The sequence below is a fragment of the Triturus cristatus genome, chromosome 1_2 (genome assembly GCF_964204655.1).
Source record: "Triturus cristatus chromosome 1_2, aTriCri1.1, whole genome shotgun sequence".
NCBI classification, from domain to species: Eukaryota; Metazoa; Chordata; class Amphibia; order Caudata; family Salamandridae; genus Triturus; species Triturus cristatus.
Genome location: NC_140580.1, coordinates 319,825,779 through 319,847,750, shown reverse-complemented (window position 1 = coordinate 319,847,750; position 21,972 = coordinate 319,825,779). Strand labels below are relative to the sequence as shown.

Sequence of the window (21,972 nt, the reverse complement as noted above, 5' to 3'; positions counted from 1 at the left end):
CAATAGCAGATCCCTCTTCCTTCCCCAACCAGAGTTCACAGTGGTGACGGATGCGTACACTCCTGGGATGGGGTGGCCACTTGGGAGAGGCGGAGATTAGAGGCCTCTGGTCTCCGGCGGAGTCCGGGCTCCACATCAATCTTCTGGAGCTCCGGGTGATTCGTCTGGCACTGAAGGCATTCCCTCCTTCTGTCAAAGGAAGATTAGTGCCGGTGTTCTCATGCAACACCACTGCCATGTAGTCCTGCAGCAAACAGGGCTGGGTGGGGTCGTGGATCGTATGTGAAGAGGCCCTTCGCCTATGGACATGGCTGGAATATCAGGGTATGTCCCTGGTGGTTCAACACCTGGCAGGTTTCCTGAACGCCACGGCGGATGAACTCAGCCGCCGGTGGATGATGGATCATGAATGCCGTCTTCCCTCAGAGGTGGTGCAAGGGCTCTTTCAGCAGTGGGGAGAGCCTTGGTGAGATCTATTTGCCACCGAAGAGAACGCACAATGATAGCAATTCTGCGCATTGGAGTTTCCAAGGCGGCACTTGCTGAATGACTCCTTTCTTCGTGAGTGGAATTGCGGCTTCCTTGTATGCCTTTCCACCTGCACCACTTCTGCCCAGAGTGCTGAAGAAGATCAAGTGTGACCGGTCCCAAGTAATTCTTGTTGCTCCGGACTGGGCACGAAGAGTCTGGTACCCCGAGCTCTGGAGCATGGTCATCGATCCTCCGATCAGACTGCCTCTTCGGGAGGATCTTATGTTGCAGCAGCAGGGGACGGTCCTCCACCCGAATCTGTCTAGCCTCCACCTCCTTGCATGAAGATTTAGCGGCAATGGTTGACAGCTTTCAACCTTCCCCCCGAAGTCTGTAGCGTTATCTCGGCAGCCAGGTGTCCCTCCACCAAAACGGTACACGCCTGTCGATCGAACACATCTGAAAGAAACACGTTAGTTAGTATCCTTACCTTAGAATATCCCCAGGCTTCAGGCTGGATCCGGAAAGATTTTTTTGTCAGCAGTACCCCTGTGCATCGGTAGGCGTCGTCTGCGGCTCTGCGTCTGTCGTCAGCGTCGTGATCGCCGGGATGACGTCGTCGGAGTACTTAGACGCCGCCCTCGCGCGTTGACGTCAGTTCTTCTTTTTTCCACACCAGCAAGCGCAGATCCGGGAAGAGCGTACCCTTAGTCATTTTTTGACTAACTTTTTGGACATTTTGTGTATCTTTTTCGACTCGACTTCGACTCCTGATGCCGGTAGGGATGTCCGGGTTCAAGCCGTGTGACGCCTGTCACCAACTGATGTCGGTTACCGACCCCCACCATCGGTGTCTCTACTGTCTTGGGGCCGACCACGATGACAAGTCGTGCCCCGACTGCCGGGCCTTGACGTCGAAAGCTAGGCGGGAGCGGTCCCGCAAGCTCCTCGAGATCCGGCAGTCGTCTCCGCGCCGCTCGAGGTCCCGGTCGAGGGGGAAGTCGAGGGACCGGTCGCGGAGCCTCAGTCATCACCGCTTGTCGGGATCCAAGTCCTCGCACTCAGGTAGGTCGAGGCATGGCAAAAAGAAGTCGAAGAAGCGACATCACTCTTCTGACTCTCCTCGCCGGTCGCGCGACTCGGCTGAGGGTTCGGGTGGCACCACCCGCGTGGCTCCGTCGGAGCCACAGGAGTCGCATCCGGCCCCACACCCTCCGGTCCCTGGGCTTCATGCGACTCCGGGCAAGATTCGAGACCATGAGGACTCTCTTCCTGCCGTCGAGGCCTGCCGGCGCGCTTCCGGGCCCCGCAGGTCCGACTGGGGGTCATAGCAAGCCGGCGGCTTCGGCCCTGGCGTCGACTTCGGTCCCGACGCCGCAGACCCCCTGTGGGATCCAGGCCTGGATCCCGGTCGACGCCAGTTGACCTCACGACTCCTCCGCTGGCACCTACCCCCATGGTGTCGCTCCAGGCGCCGTCCTCGGACGACGCCGTCCCTGGTTTCGCCCCGTCCAGCGTCGGAGCGGCGCTGCTTGGCGTCGTCTCCGGCGTCGATGGCTGAGCCTTTTGCCTATGACCCGGCTCCGTCATTTCTGCCTGTTTACCAGGACATGGATGAAGGGGAGGACTGGGAGGGGTCTGAGGACCCTCTGGCACAGCAGTGCCAGTTAAGTCAGGACTGGGCAGATGAGCTGGGGGAGGCCAGTGGTCTAGACACTTCACTTGACACTGGTTTCATCTCTCCTCCTTCCTTGGCTACGGAGGAAGGTGCTACTCATGCTGTGGTGCTGTGCAGGGTAGCCCAGGCCTTGCGCCTGGAGCTGCCTGCAGCGGCCGTGAGGACTAACCTCCTCACTGAGGTGCTTCAACCGCCAGTAAGCCTTCTTCGGAGCCTCTGCTGCAGTTTAATGAGGCCCTCACCGACGTTCTGATGGGCACTTGGTCCAAGCCCTCCACAGTCTGCCACTGCACAGCTCTGGGCGACCCTTGCTTTCTGTCCGTACACCCCACCCCTGAGAGTCTGGTTATCCAGGCCTCCACGTCCCAAACCGCCTTCCCGTCTGCACCTCCGGACCGGGAATCCAAAAGGATGGAACAGTTTGGCAAGAAACTGTTTTCCTCCCTCAGTCTTGGGTTGTGGTTCATTAATACCGCATGCCTGTTGGACTGTTACACCCACTCTCTGTGGGAGGAGGCCAGGACACGGCTCGCCCAGGCTCTTGCGCTGAGGGGCGTGATGCAGCACGGTATTCCATTAGATGTGGACTTGACACCACGGACTTGCTGGGTAGAGCGATTGCAACGACGGTGGCGATTCGTCGTCACGCCTGGCTGAGGTCCACAAATTTTTCTGGGGATGTCCTGAGCACTCTCATGGACATGGCCTTTGATGGCCGTCACCTTTTTGGTGACAAAGCAGCTAGCGCGCTGGAGCGCTTTAAGGACTCCAGAGCTATGGCCAAGTCCATGGGTTTGTCGGCCCAGCGCCAGCAAACTTCTGCTTTTCGCCCCTTTCGTGGCCAAGGAAGGGGCGCCCCCACACGTTCGTCCAGCCACAGGCCGCAGAACCAGCCTCAACGCGGACGTGGATTCCGCCGTGGCGGAGCAGGGGGACAGAGAGCCAGTCAGTCCACATCCGCTCCCGCAGTATCTGCCTCAAAGCCTTCCAGGTCCGAGCTTTCAGGCCCATTCCACGTCAGTGGGAGGCAGAGTTGGCCATCACCTGCTCCACTGGCGTACATAGGTGGGTGGTGCAAATCGTCCGAAGGGGCTACTCCCTCCCTTTCGAGGTGACCCCTCTAGTCATGCAACCGCAGTACAACCGCATGTCGGGGGATCACTTGCTACTTCTGCAGGAGGAAGTTACGGTGCTCTTAGCCAAGGGGGCCATCGAGCGCGTTGCTGGCCCAGAAGTAGGACGGGGTTGTTACTCCCTCTACTTTCTGGATCCCAAGAAGGGCAAAGGGGGGCCTACGCCCTATCTTGGACCTCAGGAGCCTCAACGCCTTCCTCCGGAAGGAGAAGTTCAAGATGCTGACTTTAGCTCTGGTTCTGGCTGCCCTAGACACTGGAGACTGGATGGTAGCGTTGGACTTGCTGGACGCTTATTTCCACATCCCCGTCCTGCCGGCCCACCAGCGTTACCTGCGGTTCACCAGTGCCCCTCGGGTGTTCACGAAAGTGATGGCAGTGGTCGCAGCTCATATACGCAGATTAGGGGTTCCAGTCTTCCCCCTATCTCGACGACTGGTTGTTGAAGGCGGGCTCGCCCCGAACAGTCGTCTCCCACCTCCAGATTACAGCCGACCTCCTGCATTCGCTGGGGTTCTCCATCAATGCGTCAAGTCGCATCTGAGTCCCTCCCCGAAGCTCCTCTTCATCGGAGCGGTTCTGGACTCGGCGCAGTTTCGGGTCTATCCTCCCGAACAGCGGGTTCGGGATATTCAGGCTCTGATTCCGGTCTTTCAGCCTTTATCCCGAGTTTCGGTCAGGATGGCCCTAGGGCTGCTGGTACATCACGCCCGGTGGCGGATGCGGGCTCTGCAGTGGGACCCGAAGTTCCAGTGGGCTCAACATCGGGGCAACCTGTCCAACTATGTCCTGATCTCGGAGGACACTGCAAGACAGTTGCAGTGGTGGCTCATGGACCGCGATTGGGTCAGTGGCAGATTCCTCTCCCTACCCTAACCGGAGCACGTAGTGGTGACGGATGTGTCCCTCTTGGGATGGGGGGCCACTTGGGAGAGGCAGAGATCAGAGGCCTCTGGTCTCCGGCAGAGTCCTGGCTCCATATCAACCTATTGGCACTGCAGGTGATCCGGCTTGCACTGAAGGCATTCCTTCCCTCTGTCCAGGGAAGTGTAGTGCTGGTGTTCACGGACAACACCATCGCCATGTGGTATTGCAACAAACAGGGCGGGGTGGGGTCATGGACCCTTTGTCAGGAGGCTCTGCGCCTCTGGACATGGCTGGAACATCAGTGCATCACCCTGGTGGTTCAACACCTGGCGGGCTCTCTGAATGCCAGGGCGGACGAGCTCAGCCGCCGCTGCATGATGGATCACGAGTGGCGTCTGAACTCGGACGTGGCTCAAGGTCTCTTTCGGCAGTGGGGAGAGCCTTGGTTAGATCTATTCGCCACCGAAGAGAACTTGTAATGTTATCAGTTCTGCGTGTTGGTATTTCCAAGGCTGCACTCGCTCGGAGACGCTTTTCGTCGCGAGTGGAGTTGCGGTCTGTTATACGCTTTTCCGCCTATACCACTTCTGCCCAGAGTGCTGAAGAAGATCAGGCACGACCGGGCCCAAGTCATCCTTGTGGCTCCGGATTGGGCACGAAGATACTGGTATCCCGAGCTACTCAGTCTGTCAATCGATCCCCCGTTTCGACTGCCTCTTCAGGAGGACCTTCTGTCACAGCAGCAGGGGATGGTCCTCCACCCGAACCTATCCAGACTCCACCTCCATGCTTGGAGATTGAGCGGCGGCAGTTGATACCATTTGACTTGCCTCCTGAAGTCTGTGATGTCATTCTGGCAGCCAGGCGTCCCTCCACTAAAACGGTATACGCCTGCAGGTGGAACAAATTTGTGGCATGGTGCACAGCAAAGGCTGTGGATCCCCTTTTCTCCTCTTTCTTCTTTCCCTGGACCAGCAGGGCTCTGCTCTGGGCACCATCAAGGGATATCTTTCAGCTGTTTCAGCCTTCTTGAGGATTCCTGATCAGCCTTCTCTTTTCAAGTCCCCTGTTGTCAATAGATTCTTGAAAGGCATTACTCACATGTTCCCTCCTGTTCCCTTTGTAATGCCTCAGTGGGACTTGAATCTGGTGTTAACTTATTTGATGTGCGCTCCTTTTGAGCCACTTCATAACTGTCCTCTTCGTCTTCTGACTCTCAAGACTGCTTTCCTGGTTGCCATCACCTCTGCCAGAAGAGTGAGTGAGCTCCAGGCTCTTTCTTCTAAACCTCCTTTCCTTTCTGTCCATCCGGACAACGTTGTTCTGAGGACTCACCCTTCTTTTCTTCCTAAGGTCGTTACTGCCTTTCACATCGGTCAGTCCATTACCTTACCCACCTTCTTTCCGCCTCCACATCCCTCGAAAGAGGAAGAGAGGCTCCACCGTCTGGATCCAAAACGTGTGCTCTCATTTTATCTGGATCGCACAAAACAGTTCCGGGTGGACGACCAACTCTTCGTTTGCTACGTGGGCGCTAAGAAGGGGCAGGCAGTGCACAAGCGAACCATCTCTCGGTGGGTCATTTTGTGCATTAAGGTCTGTTATTCCTTGGCTAAGAGGTATCCTCCTGTGGGGCTGAGGGCCCATTCCACTCGGGCCACAGAGGCTACTACTGCCTTGGGACGGGGAGTCCCTCTGCAGGACATTTGTCAGTCAGCAACTTGGGCCTCGCTGCACACGTTTGCCAAGCATTACTGCCTGGACAGCCAAGTCCAGAGAGACGGCTTCTTTGGCCGTTACGTTCTCCAGGACTTCCTGGTGTGATCTTGGTTCGCAGACCCACCACCAGGATTGGTATTGCTGGGGTATCTATTCAAAGGTAAGGAATCTAACTAACGTGTTTCTTTCAGATGCACAAGTTACTTACCTTCGGTAACGATATATCTGTAAGAAACATTAGTTAGTTAGATTCCTTACCGCTCCACCCATCCTCCCCATTCTGCGAACCGATATCTAGGGATAAGGTCATCCCTTTCAGGGCCCTAGTTTCATGGCACCAGTGTCGGTTTCTTGCATGGCTCTGCGTTCCTGGCGTGGAAAGCTATGTTCAGAACTGACGTCAGTGCGCGAGGGCGGCGTCTAAGTACTCCGACATCATCATCCCGGCGATCCCGACGCCAGACACAGAGCCGCAGACGACGCCTACTGACGCGCAGGTGTACTGCTGACGAAAAATCTTTCCGGATCCAGCCTGACGCCTGGGGATATTCTGAGGTAAGGAATCTAACTAACTAATGTTTCTTACAGATATATCGTTACCGAAGGTAAGTAACTTGTGCATTTGTGGCATGGTGCACAGAAAAGGCTGAGGATCCCCGCTCTGCCCCTCTTTCAGAGTATCCCCTCTTCATTCTTTCTTTGGCCCAGCAGGTCTCTGCTCTGGGCACTCTTAATGGCTATCTTTCGGCCATTTCAGCCTTTCTTCACCTTCCTGATCAGCCTTCAAGTCCCCGATTGTTAACAGATTGCTGAAGGGCATTACTCATCTCTTTCCTCCTCCTCTTTTCGTAATACCACAGTGGGACTTGAACCTTGACCTCACTTATCTTATGTGTGCTCCCTTTGAGCCACTACATAATTGTCCTCTTCGTCTCCTTACTTTGAAGACTGCTTTCTTGCTTGCCATCACCTCTGCTCGCAGGGTGAGTGAGCTTCAGGCTTTATCTTCCAAACCTCCCTTTCTTGCTGTCCACCCAGACAAAGTAGTCCTCCGTACTAGGACCTCTTTTCTGCCAAAAGTGTTTACTTCCTTCCACATAGGTCAGACCATCACATTGCCCACCTTCTTCCCGCCTCCTCACCTTTGCTAAGAGGAGGAGAGACTCAACAGTCTGGACCGAAATCGTGCGCTGTCTTTCTACCTTGACCGCACAAAAGACTTCTGATTGGACGATAACTCTTCGTGGGTTATGTGGGCGCCTAGAAAGGCTGGGCAGTGCACAAACGTACCATCTCTCGATGGGTTGTCCTATGCATTAAGATAGGCTATTCTTTGGTTAAAAAGGAACCTCCAGTGGGACTGCATGCCCACTCTACCAGGGCAACCGCAACCACTACTGCTTTGGGACGTGGAGTTTCCTTACTTGACTTCTGTCAGGCAGCCACGTGGGCATCGTTGCACACGTTCACCAAACATTACTGCCTGGGCAGCCAAGTCCGGAGAGACTGCTTTTTCGGCCGTTCTGTTCTCCAGGACTTCCCGGTGGGTGAATGTAGTTTGCAGACCCACCTCCGGGGTTGGCATTGCTGGGGTATCTATTCTAAGGTAAGGAATCTATAACTACAGTCTCTTTTAGAGGCAAAAGTTACTTACTTTTGGTAACAATGTATTTGTAATAGACATATATAGTTAAAGATTCCGTACCGCCCCACCCATCCTCGCCGTTCTGCTAACTGAATTCTAGGGATAGGGACTCTATTCTAAGGCCCTAGTTAAGTGCACCAGTGGTCAGTGTCTTGCATGGGTCTGCGTTTCTGGCGTGGAAAGACGTGTCAGAACTGACGTCAGCGTGCAGGAACGGCATCTAAGTAGACACCGCAATGTCATCCTGGCGACCAACGCCGACCACGGACGCAGAGTCGACCGACGCTACCTACCGACGCGCAGGGGTACTGCTAAGTAAAAATGTCTCCGGATCCAGTCCGACTCCTGGGCGTAATTCTAAGGTAAGGAATCTATAACTACATATCTCTGTTACGGATAGATTGTTACCGAAGGTAAGTAACTTGGTTGTTATCCTTGGCGAGCATTGATTTGTGGCCAGTTAATGCAAGGTGCTTACTTGGTTGCGACCCCCACACACTTTGAGATATGGTTGGTGAAATTTTACTGCCGGTCCCACATGACTTGTTTGATTCCTTAACCAAAACCAATCAGGATGGTCACCATGGATGAGGTCCACCAGCTTCTCTGGGGACGTCCTTAATAGACATGCCTTTTGACGGAGCCCGCCTGTGAGAGGAAAAGCCAGACTCAGTCTGAGAGTGTTTCAAGGATAGCTGAGTCACTGCACACTCTTAAGGCCTTTTGGCTCCAGTCCAGCAATCCTTCCTACAATTTTTCCCTTTTCAAGGATGTGTAATAGGCTTGGTGTATCCACGCGTCAGGCTCCACCGCATGTACATCAGGATTCCCAGCACCTTTTATGTCTGGACCATGAGCCTAACAAACAACAAAGTAGCCATCTGGCCAGTGCACATCTAGGTCCTCTATCCCTCAAGCCACAGCCTTAAAAAACCTGTTTAGCTCACTCTTAGCAGCACACAGCCATCCAATAGAAGAGAGGATCAGCCACTCTCTGCAAGGTGACAACACATTATATCCAACACATAATGGGTCCTGCAGATTGTCTTACAGTGCTACTCCATGCCATTCCTTTTCAACCCACCACACCTGCCACCTTCATTATACCACTTCACGTAGGATCATATATCAGTTTAATGCCAGAAAGTGTTGGCTCTTTTCGCCAAAGGAGCCACAGAGTGGGTGCTCCCCTTCGAGGTGGGGACAAGGTGCTATTCTCGTTCTGTCCTAGATCTTTGCTTTCTCAACACCTTGGCGCAAGTACAAATTCAAGATACTATTCCTGGCCCAGGTTCACTCTGCCCTGGATCCCCAATACTGAAAGGTGGACTTGCATGATGCTAATTTTCATGTCCCGGTCGTGCAGGCCCACAGGCACTACCTGTGGTTTAAGGTGAGCAGCTCAAGTTTGCTGTGCTCCTTATTTGACTCCTCACTGCCTCTTGGGTGTTCACAAAGGTGATGGTGGTGGTCACTGTTCATCTATGGAGATTGGGGTACCAGTCTTTTCCCACATAGACGATTGATTGTTAAAAGTGGGCTTGTAGACGGAGAACCTCATGACGTGATTAGGGTTCTTAATCAATCTGCTGAATTCACATCTGACCCCTTCGCAGAGGCTTCCTTTCATCAGAACGACCCTGAATACGGTGCTCTTTCAAGCCTTTTATTAGGACCAACATGTCCAGGACATTCTGATTGTGATCCCAATGCTTCAGCCTCTGTCCTCGGTTGCAATGAGGATGGCTCTAGAGATTCTACGGCAGAGACCTGTCTCCACATTCGTTTTTGGAGTTGAGGATTATTTGCTTGTCGTTGAAGAACTTCCTACCGTCCATCAAGGAAAAACACCACCTCCATGTGGTACTGCATCAAACAAGGTGGGATCAGGGTCCTGGGTCCTGTGCAAAGAGGGTCGGTAGCAACCTGAGTTATCGGATTTTGCCCTGGTGGTACACTACTTAGCTGAATCTTTAAATGCTAGGATGGATGACCTTTGCAGCACCTAGCAGATAATGAATAGCTGTAAAACCTGGAGGTGGTACAGGCTATCTTACAACAGTGGGGAGACCCCTAGTTTCATCTCTTCACTACTACTGAGCACTTGCAATGTCAACGTTTTTGCTCGCTGAAAATCTTCTGGGGATCATTCCACCTAGAGTGGAGCATGGGACTCCTATATGCCTTCCTGCCACTACCTCTCCTGCCCTGTGTTCTGAAGATAAGGATTAACTGGGCAGACCTGGAACTTCTTGGCTTGAGCATCTGTCTTCTGGTCAGGCTGCCACTTTTGCAGGGCCTTTTTTTCTGCTACAACAGGGCAGGGTATTACACCTGAACCTGTGCAACCTGCTCCTCTATGCTTGGAGACTGAGATGCAGGTTGATCTCCTTTGATCTTTATCCTGAGGTTGATGATGTTATCCTGACAACCAGGCTCCCTTCCATGGAATCTGTGCATGCAGCGCACTGGGAAAAGTTGTGGTTTGGGTTGGGGCAGTACCTGCCAGTTGGAACCTTGGCAGGCAAAAATTGGATTATTATTTAGGGTTGGTGACTACCCATCTCACGGAAACATCACAAACTTTGTCAGGGTGAACCCTCAAAGTCACTTAATTAACCGGAGCTCAGCCCTCTGGTAGCTATGACACAGAGCAGACTGGCTTTACTTAGGGAAATTCGTAAAGTATTTATGCAGCACCAAAACAGTAATAAAGTGGAAATGCAAAACAAAAAAACATTCCAAACTGAGTCAGAATGTTTTAATAAAATGCCACCAAAATAACATTCCAATAATGGGAACCAGAAATATGAATTTTTAAATTTTTACCAGTGCCAAGAAACACAAAGTTTCAATAATAGCCAATGGTCGCTGTGGACCTTGATCTAGGTGCAGTATGATGCTGATCACGATGGACTGCAAGTCCGATACACCAGCTAGGCTTGTCCTGGTCAAAGATTTTACCTTCTGACTTCAACCCCTTGTAGGAAAGTGCCCTTTTTGTATGTTCATCATACCCCTTCCTCCCCTCATACACACACACTTTTCGCTACAATGCTGATGGTTATGACTCTGAAAGTGAACTGGAGTCTGCTTCCCAGTTCTAGTGCTCTATCCCTAAAACTAATGTGTGAGAATTGGTAACCCCAATTGGCAAGCACTTTAACCCCCTTGTAAGTCCCTAGTGTATGGTACCAGTGCATGGGTGTTAAAGTGGTCAGTAGGGCCTGAAGCACAGTTTATGCCACCCTGAGTGACCCATGTAAACTACTGACAGTAGGCCTGCCATTGCGGACTGCAGGGACTCGACTTTGCCCTCAACATGTGTGGCAAAGCCAATGTACTATTTTAAATATGTGCAAGTAACCCAGAAGAAAGGCCTCCTAAGCCCAGGAGGCAGGGTGCATTATATTAAAGGTGTGGACATGTAAGTGCAAGTTTGTATGTCTCTATAGTGGCCTTTACCATTAAATGCTACTATAACTGATAGGTGGTCCATAGTTAACACAAGCAGGCAGCCCAGCAACTCAAGGTCGCCAACTCCATTATGGTACTGCCGAAATATGTCGTGTTTAGTATCAAGCACCGTGCTTTACCACCCCTGACGCGAATCTCATATCGAGGAGGATGTGGCATGCACCCAGATGGCTACATTAAAGTTTGCCCCAGCCTTTCCTGTGCTCTGGCTGCCAGTCCGCAGCTGCTGCCACCAAGACAGGAATCTGACCCCCTGTTAGGAGTTGTGAACTCTCCCAGGAGTCAGAAACAATGGCCTGGATAGCAAGAATGGTCACACCTCTCTCCCTGACAGGATAGCTAGTGAAGTGGCACATCACAGTGGTGAGGTTTAAAGTATTCACCGCCTGTGAAATGCACCAGGCTGCCTCCCAAAACAGGAAACAGCCTTCCCCCTGCACCAGGAACATTTGTGCCCAGGCAGGCGGGAAACTTAGGTATTCAGGAGGAGTATACCCCCAGAAGGCCAGCCACACCTCTAGGATGGGCTACCTTATCTGTACAGCTGAGGAAGAGTTCTGCCATGTTTAAAGGTTGTAGAATAGAGGGTTCTGGCTGAAAAAGGTGACACACATTCCCGGATGTGGTCACCTCTGATGCGGATTAGCCTCTGGGGCTAGTAGCCCATTAGCCACTCCCCCACACCCCTGACACCCCTGACACCCCTAAATCTAGGATTTAAGGGCTATCGCTGACACCAGAACCTCGGTTCTGATCTGACTTGCATCAAAGGACAAAGAGGAGACCAGTGTCTGCGGCAAGGGGAACTGCACAAAGCAAAGGCGTGATACTATGCACCTGTGGCAACCTTCCTGGAACTGCACAACCGCAACTCATCCTTGACCAAAGCTCGGTTCCCCCAGACAGAGGGATGTCTTTGAGAGCCAAAGGCAACTCCAGACCCCTGGACTAGTCACACGAGTCCCCTGCACACTGCAGGTAAAAACAACGTACCGGAACCAAAGAATCGTGGGCCATCAGGCCCTGCAAAGTATCGCCCAAATGTAGATGGTTCAGTGCATTGTCGGAAACGTATCCCTGACCTCCGCCAAGTTTCAGGCCATTACCATTTTCCCTCCTGATATCAAAATAATGTTCTGCTGAGTCTACCGCTGCCAAGGCTTGTTCGTCGCCCATCCGGCAACCACCCACTTTACCCGAAGCTGCATCTTAAGGGAACTCTGCAAAACCTTCGTCTAACGTCAGCTTTGGCTGTGTTGTTGACTCTTTTCACCCTGTCCCCTACCAGCGGTAAAACCAGCTTCCCGCTGCTTCCGCTTCAGCACCAAAGACAGCCAGGACAACTCTGCAAACTGACTGTCGTGGCTTGGTCCTGGGACCCATATCACCTTTACTCTCCTTGTGTTCCACGTAACTTGACCTGCAATTGACCTATTGTCACTAGTGCTTTTTACCATTGACCGCAATGACAGTTTTGCAGCACTGTTTTACACTTACTTAATATTGTTTCCAAAATCTATTACTCCGGTTATACTTATCTGATTGACTTCGTTTTGGTGTCTAAATTTATAATAAAATTTGCTTTATTTTTATAAATTAGTATCTGATTTATTTCAAGTGGCGTGAATTACTTATCGTCCATGTTGGTGCTCTAATAAATCCGGACTGTTCTTTGCCACCCTTCCAGGATTGAGCTAAGGATTTATTATTGTGAATCCAAGGACCATCTTTGGGGTATTGCGAGAGTATTCCATGGTGAAGCATAACCAGCATCACTACATAATACTCCACCTTCCTAGACCCCTTATGTCCAAACCCACAACAGGAATGCACTTCCAAAGCCCCCCAGGACCTCTTTAGGGGCACTTAGAGACTCACAGGGTGTCAGGCATACGCTAACAGCAGCATCCAGTCCATGTCCAGTTGTCACTGGTCAAGTGGGCAGTTGTAGTAAATACCTTGTAAGGGACTACTGGAACACCCTGACCAGAGCCCCCCCAACTTTCCTTATTTCTCATCTCTCTTCTGAACTCCGACGGTCCCAGCAGAACCTGGAAGAGACAGGGGTCCACAGTCATGAATATAAAGACAGACTAGCCCTCTTTCGCGCAGGCGGAACAATATGACGTAGGAAGGGAGAGCCCGTCAGAACGACAGGCGGGATGAGAAAAGGCCACGAGGAGAGACCCTGGGGCGGACAAGGAAGGAGGGGCGAGGAAAAGCAGGAAGACGTTGAGAGAGGAGAGCTTCAAAAAGCGTGGCTGAAGACTCGGGAAGATGCCGGAGAAGCTGGCTTGCCAGGTTCCCCGGGAGAAGACGCAGAGCTTGACTGCAGTCCCAAAGAGTGGAGCGAGAAGTGGTGGTCGCCCACAGAGGAGGACGTGATTAGGCTGCCACAACTCAGGAGAGTTGCGGCAGAGGCCGATATGTAACGCTGAAGAGGAAGGTGGAAGCGCAGGCTAAAGGAAGGGGGAGGACAAACGGGCCACTGCACCTTTTCTTTATTTCCTGTTTGGACTTTCCTTGCTTGATGTTGTTGGTTAATGTACATTAATGCTCTCTTGTGTTGGAATAGGATTAGGTCAATACAGCTAGGGCATCTGGCACCCGTTTAAGAAAAAGGCAGACGAGGAATTTTGGGTGTTGGACCGCCCCTCTAGAGAAAGAAGGCATATTTTTTTTTCCCCCTTTTTCACGGAGCAGATGATTGCTGCCTCAATTTTAATACTCTAGAACCAAAACCCCTTACAGTAGGAAAAACCTTACTTTTTAACCTGGTTATTTCTGGGGTTGTTTTTTTTTCTTCTTTTCTTTGTTCAAAACCAGACTAGGACAGGATGGCATATCTATAGGAGTACTCAAGAAAAATCATATATTTTATTGTGTTGTATTCCACCCTTTCTCAATAATTTTGGAACACCCAGATGTGGTGACGGCATCTCTCCTTATCCTTGGCAGAAGGAGCAAACATACTTGCCGGCCCTTTTTTCTTTTATTCTCGAGCCTCCTAGGGGGGCCCCCTCTAGGAAGAAGTGGAAGATCAAGAGAGAAGAAGAAAAGAGAAGGCATGAGGTTATGTAGAACAATCACCCTAAATCTGACCAGTGAACAAAGTCCATTCAATATTAAGAAACATATACAGCCTCCTTGCTTCTTTTTCCACCCTTTCCTCCGACATACCTTTTGTAGCCCCCCCAAGCATGAATAGGAGGTCAGCCTTTTGAGTATTAGAGTCAACCTCTTTATCCTAGGTACAAGAGGGAGCAGGTCCATTCCTTCAAAACTCGTCACCGTTCACAGGCACAGATGTAGTCGTCTTTTGTTCTTAGGTCCTGCAGGGTTCTGAAGTAGGTGTTTGGAGACCCCGCATTTAGGCCTGGCACGAGGTAGTGAGTGGGAATAACTCTTGGGCATGACCTAAATAATGGAGTTAAAATTTCCAGAGCCAACCCTGCCCACTTTGGGCAATTGAAGATGGTGAAAGTCTTCTGGCACACTAAAGTTTGTCCCTAGGAGTGTGTGCGAGGAATGTACTATGGTAATCCTAGTGTCCTTCCACATCCATCACTAAAATCGAGTTTGGGGCAGCCACTGTACCCAAAATAAAACCAGAGACTGAAGTCTGGTAGAGCAGGCCAGGGTTCATAAGCAGCCTCCACACTGGATACACCAGGATTGGCTTGCTATTCTGTTTCTGTCCTTTCAAGTGTGCCCTCATTGTTGTTTATAAAACCCAGAGACAGAAGTCCAGTGTGACAAAGTGTAGGGTCATCCCACTACCAGACAGTGAATAAACAGAAATGCTGTGTTCTCTGCCTTTCAAGTGTACCCTACAGTGTTATATGCAATCCCAGCAGACCTGTCAGGCAGGATTTGACACTGTAATGTCATAAAGGATGCTCAAAGCCCAAGCCTTAATATTCTGTGAGGTTTAGAAACACCTCTTCTCATTCAAGTCAGCCTATTATTGCTCCTGGAAGCATTTCACACATTTTTCCACACCTATCCAAATGCTAATCCCTGGCTGGGAGAAGTTTTAAGAGCAAATGCAAAATGACCTCCAGGAACCTCAGGCAGGGAAAATGTGACTTTCTAAAAGTTACTTTTCTTTAATATTTATTAAACATCTGATTTCGGCATTAAATTAGATTTTTGATAACTATAAAAAATGGTTGTTTAATTATTTTTGTAGCCAGTCCCATTCCTGAGACACAGTATTAGGGTTTTAATCTGTACTCTGTTTTTTTACATAGGACAGCTAGGCCTGCCACAGTGAAAAATGTCTTTTTGGAGCTGGTCAATATAAGGTCATGTTAACATAAAATTTTTACATGTCCTACTTTTACATAGCATGCGCATCGTCTTGTGTGCTAAAGGGGCTGCATACCTTCCTATGGGTGACATTACTTTTTAAAAGGCTGGTTTTGACCTGTCAAAAGGGCTTATTTTGACAGGTTAGGTTGCACTGTTCAAACTATCACAGTCAAGCTACAGTGGTAGGCCTGAAGCCATGTTTTACATGGTCACTATAGTGGATGGCACATTAGGTGTTGTGGTCAATTAAAAACATTCAAATTAGAGACTCTTGGTACAATTTGTACCATATATTAAGGCCTTATTAGTAAGATAAATATACCAATTAGAATATACCAATCCCACCATGTTAAAAGGGGGAGTCCAGACAGTTTACCACTGGCTAGCGAGGGTAAAGTGCACAGAGGTCTAACACCAGCAAATAATCTATTGAACAAAACAAGATATATAAGTGGTGACTTCGCAGAAAAGGCGTATCTCCTAGAGTTACCCCTCAAAAGGTTTACAACATGTGTGTTCCTCTAAGCCCTTAGTGATGCCACTGTGGGACTTAAATCTGTTTCTCACGTTTCTGATATGTACTTTTTTTGAACCAGTTGACAGTTGTCCATTGCACCTACTCACCTCCAAGTGATCTTCCTGGTTGCAATAGCATCCGCATGTTGGAAGTTGAACTTCACGCCCTTTGCTCCAGCCTCCCTATACCACCTTTTTTCTGCACAAACTGGTGTTAATGACTCGATCTGCATTCCTAATTAAGGTGGTGACATCTTTTCATGTTGGCCAAACCATCTCTTTCCCAACCTTCTTTGCTCCATCTAATCCTTCGAAAGCGGAAGAGAGACTCTGTCATTTGGAACTAAAAAAGGCTGTCAGCTTTTACATAGATAACACCAAAGAACACATGGGGGACAATCAGCTCTTTGTGGAGTTTGTTAAACGAAGAAGAGCAGTGAGGTGCAGAAATGAACGATCTCTAGATGGAGAGTCCCCTGCACTAAAATCTGCAATGGATTGGTGAAGAAACAGCCTCCAGAACTTCTAAGGGCTTACTCCTTTGTGACCAAAGCTGCTACCACTTGGTTGGCATGCAAAGTGTATGTCCTAGATAATAATCAGCAACCCTCATTCACGAAGTACTTCATCTACGACAGCTGGGTTTTGTTGAGAAGGGCATTTTGCTGGACTTTTTAGTCTGAGCCATTCCACAGACCCACCACCTTTGGTATCTTTTCACAAAGTGAGAAATCCGTCCTACAAAGTATCTATCAGAAGCACAACTTACTTACCTTCAGTAATGCTCATTCTGGTGGATACTCTATGTATCTGTAGATTCCTCACCATTCTCCCACCTTCTCGTTCTGTACCAATGTGTAGATACCAACTTAGAAATCTGCACGTTCGTACTTTCGTTTCTATGTATGAGTGTGGGTGAATTCATAAAAGAAACTGACATCAGCATGCCAGGGAGGCGCTTGTATGCAATGACGTTAGTCACTTCCGGAGCAGAACGACATTGAGACAGAGTCACTCGGCAACATCTACCGGCGCACAGGAGCACTGCTTTTTAGTTTCCGGCACCTGGGGGTGTTCACAAGGTGAGGAATCTCCACTTAGAGTCTCCACTATTAAGAGCCTTACCACTAGCAAGTCACTTGTTCTTCCAGGCCAAATTTTCCATTCAACAAGGCTCTTACAGACATTCTCATGTCCACTTGGTCCAAGCTCTGCTCAGGCACACTGGCCTGTCAACCTGTGGCAAGGTGACATAGTCCAGCCACCGGTGACCTCGACTTTCTGACAGGGCATCCGACGCCTGAAAGTCTAATGCTGTGGTGATTTACTTACGCAGAGCAAAGTAATTGCAGTCTGCCCTGTGTGCCTCATCCTAAATTATGAGCGAAAGGAAAAATGCATGATGATGTCCAAAGAGTGCCGTGACTGGAGGATATTAAGCCCAGACAGTTACGTTTTTCTTCTTCTGGGGTCTTCGCGGAGCAGATTTAAGATTCCCAATAGGCTTTGCTGACTGCCTTAACAGTACATAGGCCTCCTTCCTCGGTGCCACCCAATAGAATTTTAGACATCAGTAGTCTCAGCCCTGGCTTTGACTAGCACAACTTTGATGGTGCCTATGACGTCTCACCAAGGAAAATTGTGCTGCGTTTTTGTCTGCTTAATGTCTGCTTTCTCTGTCACCATTACCACAACTGCGAACAATGTTGCAGCCACCACCATTGCAAAAACCCCTTCACCATTACCACCACAACTACCATTGCTATGACAGTTGCGAACAGCACTGTCAACACTGGCACCGTTACTACTGCAACTGTCATCACCACCATTATTATAACCCCACTATCATCACGCGGGTGCCATCATTACTAACATCACCACAGTGAACTCCCACACCACTACTAATCTCACCACTAATACCACTATCACCCCTTACTACCACCATCATTACTACTGTCACTACTACTACCACCACCACCACAATGTTCTCATATTTTTGCTTGCATTAGAGCATTGTACTTTTGACAGTGTTGTGTCAGTGTAATAGGAAGGGTGGACCTGTTTGTAAATATTTTGTGTGTTTGCTATCAGTAATAAATACGTATTGGCAAAGCCAATAAGTCTTGAATCTAAAAGGCTGGGTTTGCCAATCATTTTTCATGTGTGCATGCGTTAGGATGCATGCACATGCAAGGCTGGCAATCGCAATCTTACAATGGGTTTCCTACTAAAGAAAACCCACTCCAAGATTGGCGCTGATGTGTATGCATGCATCTATCATGTCACATGCAACTTAATGTGCGTGCACATCCATTGTGACATAGTCAAACCTTTTTTTTTTTTTTAACTTTTATAACATTGCAGATGGCTATGTAATAGTGGAAAATTAAAATGTAAAAAAAAGTCCAAAAAGGATAGTTCTAATTGTCAAATAAGTTAATGCTGTCTGTAGCAGAGACCTTAAAAGGCCAGACCTATTGGCTTGGCCGGTGCTTGTTTTATGTAGAAATAGGTGTTTTGGGAAGATTAAGAACCACAAAAACTTGGAACATGACAAAACATCAAAGGCATGACAAATGTGAATTGTCCGTTTATTGGCTGAAAGAGTTATCTGGATTCCTATATTGTTTTTCTTTTCTTTTTTGTAATCCCTTTTAACACACAGGATTGGTTTTAACTTGACTGACCTTTTTCCACCTCTTTACAGTTGTCGCCTCATATTTTGTCTGGACTTCATGAAATCGCCTGCTGCATCGAAGATCGCAATTATCAGCAAGGTCTGTTTGTGCACACCCAAGTGGTCAGCAGCAGCAATTTCAGTGAGATATCCAGCTTCATGCCCATCTTGAAAATCATCATGACTCTTGCCACCAAGCTTGGTGTGTAATGTCATTACAAGATGCACATGCCATGGGAACAAAAGATGGAGGGCATGGCAAGAAGAATCCCACGAGCCAGACAATGTACAGATGAGAAGGATGCAATCTGTACGTTAAAGAAGTTTTCCTTGAGCTTAGTAATTGAATTTCAATCACATCTCCAATTCTCAAACAGGTCCCCATACTCTCCAGATTTGGAAAAAGACATTCACCACAATTGAAATGGCTCTTGTTTCACAAGTTTCACTCTGGCCGTGCCCTAGTGGTTAGGTAATGACTTGCTTGGTTGTGTCAGGCATATTGTTCTGTAAAAAGGTGTGGCGAGTTTTGTTGTAAATGGTGTAAATGGGTGTGAGGTGTGTGTGATTTGCCAGTGTATACCTCATGCTTGACTTTACCTTTCTTCCAAGTGGACCAGTCAGACTCCTCAACCCTGCCTCTTCACCCCTTTCCAGTGTTCTCCAAGCATTATTTGTCATTTTCCATTTATGATCACCCGAGCCTTGAGTTAAACTTCAAATTGTTTTGGATTGACAAGACTTTAAAGAACGGATATGTTTTAAGATAAATGAATTAGCCCTTGCTCGTGTTTAAAAAAAACCTCATTTGTCTTTGATTTTTCTCCAAATCTTTGCTGCCCACAATCATATCTCCTGGGATTGTTCTGTTTGAAGCAACTGCTACCTCCTTTGTGTCTGTCGTTGCACGCGTGTAATCTTGTTTCGTGATTATCAGTTTTGGCTTTCTTCGTGCAGGTAGTTCATCCACGTTTTTCCATCTAACCTTTTCTGTGCTAGTACATGGAGCTTTCCTAAATGTATAGGTCACATTTTGCTCAAACTTCTCCAATTTATTTATATTCTGTGCTGTGTGCTTGCCGATCATCACCATGCTCTTCTCTGTGGTGTACCTGCTTCCTTCTGGCTTTGTTTTGATGTTGCATTGTTCTTATGTTGATTCTTTTTCTTTTGGGCCCTATCATTCTTCCTCTGAAGCTGTGCTTGCCTCGGATACTACTTGTGTGTGTATACATTTTTTTTTTATACCGTTGTTTTTATTGTCAGCATATCTCTAGCTTTCTTGTTTCTGTTGTCCAACTGTTACTTCACGAAAGGTCGTCTCACGTTACTGTCTGTTTGGATGACCAGATATGAATTCTGCAGAAGGACACCGTTGTGTCTGCCTAATAGTATTAAGGTTGATGCCATAGTTTGGCTAACTTCAGAAACCCACTCACATACACTTTTGATGTATGTGTGCCTGCCTTAGTTCATCATTTTGGTGTAGAGCAAGGCATTAACTATTAATCTAAAATAGAGATTGCAGATTGCGTCACTGAAATGTTAATGGGAAATACCAGGAAAGTGGTATTCCTTGCAGTCCTAATATTGGCCACTTGGGATCTACCACTAACAGTTAAGGAGAAAAATACCCGTCACAGGCTGTGGTGCAGTGCCTGTGCCTAGAATGAGAGCCATTGAGGCTCCTCTCGTAACCAGCCCAGAAAGCATGCAAATTCGATGGTTGTGAGCCTTCAAAAAGGTGTGCTTCTTGTTAGGGTGCTATGTCATAAGTTTCAAACTCATCAGAGTAATCAGTGGAAACGTATTGTTTTGTCTTGTCACAGGAAACCCTGGCAACAAGTTGCTATGAACGTTTTAGGTTGTTTACCTGGATACCATTCTTTTGAAACACTGTGTTGAAAAAAGCTGTCTGACACTATAATTATTTGCATTACTTTTCTTCCGGAGGGTTATTCAGAATTATGATTTAAATCCTGTTGGCGGGGTGAATTCCAGAGGGAGAGAGATGGCCAACCTGGATAGTGTTGGATTACTTCAATTGCTTTAAGAGCTTGGTGCAAATTTAGGTGATGAAAAAGATATTTGTTTCCAGTGCACATTAAAATAGCAACAGAGTCCGATAAGTAAGACACTAAATTTAGTATCAATCTGCCTAAAGTAACATCCTCTTCTATACTCTGCTCACTTGGTTCATTAATTATTATTTACCTTTCTCATGCCTACTTATATTCCACTTTTTTGAACCATTGCTTGTCTTCCTCTATATTACCTTGGATTTTTGAAAGTTGTGTTGGCGTGTAAAATAAGCAGGTACCTCTGCTGTAGCCTTATGCTCAACCCAATTTGTTAGATGTTTGCACTTATCGAGGTCCTCACCTCGTGCCTCATTTATGCTGCCTTTTAATAACGGTTAATTTAAAAAATTGAATTAGGTTGTTGGCTAAGTTAAATGTTACTTGAGGGGTGAAATAAAGCAGATTTTCGAAGAAAAAGAGCTTTCGCTTATTATTTTATTCATATTTTCTTCTGCCTGAGACACCCATATGTAATGTGATTTTTATTAACATTTCTTTGTTGACTAGCTAAACAAACAGCAGCAAACTGGAAACATGCACACACTCCCACCTTCCAGACTTCACAAATGAGACACACCATAAACAAACTCCAATGTCAAGCTTTCTCTCTTTCCCCACACCTAACAGATATACAGCAACACAGAAACTATCTTTTAACTGTTCCCATCCGTTGGGCAATTTAGAACCTTACTACATGACCCATATGCTGCACTACCAACCCTAACTCCTACACCTTCCACCCTAAACAGACACAAACAAAATAAGCAAAATGTCACTCCTCGCAACTTCGCTTCTCCATGTCTTCTGCAGAAAAAGACTACACGACAAAAACAACACAGCTTACCTACTCACCATCAACCACCGTCTCCACCACCTACACACGCAGACCCATCATAATGCCTTCTTAGCTTGCTGGATGAAGAACACGATACAGAACAGCTACACTATTACTATCCTCATACAGCTAATACCAGGACTAAAGAGACACCCCTGCTACAGACCCACAAAATACTTCTCACTCTTCTACAGAACAAAGTCACACTATCACATAAGCACACTCTCTAAACTGCCTACTAATGAATGCTTGATCACTCTTAAAAACAAGCATCACATCTATGACCTTCTCACTGACACAAAACCTGACATACTCTTCATAACGGAATCATGGTTGGGAGATGATATGGCTCCAGTGTTGCATGAAGCCGTTCCTCTAGGCTATCAAACTATCACACAAAATTGCATAGGCAAAAGAGGTGGTGGCCTTGCTGTTGTGTTTAGGCAAACATTAAATATCACTAAAGCTGACGACGACTCCATACAAGGTTGTGAGGCCCTCTTCACCAGATTTAACCCTACACCATCTTCCTCCTGTAACTTTCTGCTCCTTTACAGAC

The 21,972-nt window shown here is 48.2% G+C and overlaps 1 protein-coding gene across 2 annotated transcripts in view; it reads left to right on the top strand.

Moving 5' to 3' along the window:
- The window catches only part of SEC31B (SEC31 homolog B, COPII component), a 1,155,786-nt gene extending 1,134,796 nt beyond the window's left edge, over positions 1-20,990 (top strand). For both annotated transcript variants that reach the window (XM_085603885.1, XM_085603887.1), the window contains exon 26: positions 18,528-20,990. In XM_085603885.1, coding sequence (XP_085460011.1) covers positions 18,528-18,707 — 180 coding nt within the window. In that variant the 3' untranslated portion in view covers positions 18,708-20,990. The remainder of the gene's footprint in view (positions 1-18,527) is intronic.
- Positions 20,991-21,972: the final 982 nt, after the last annotated feature.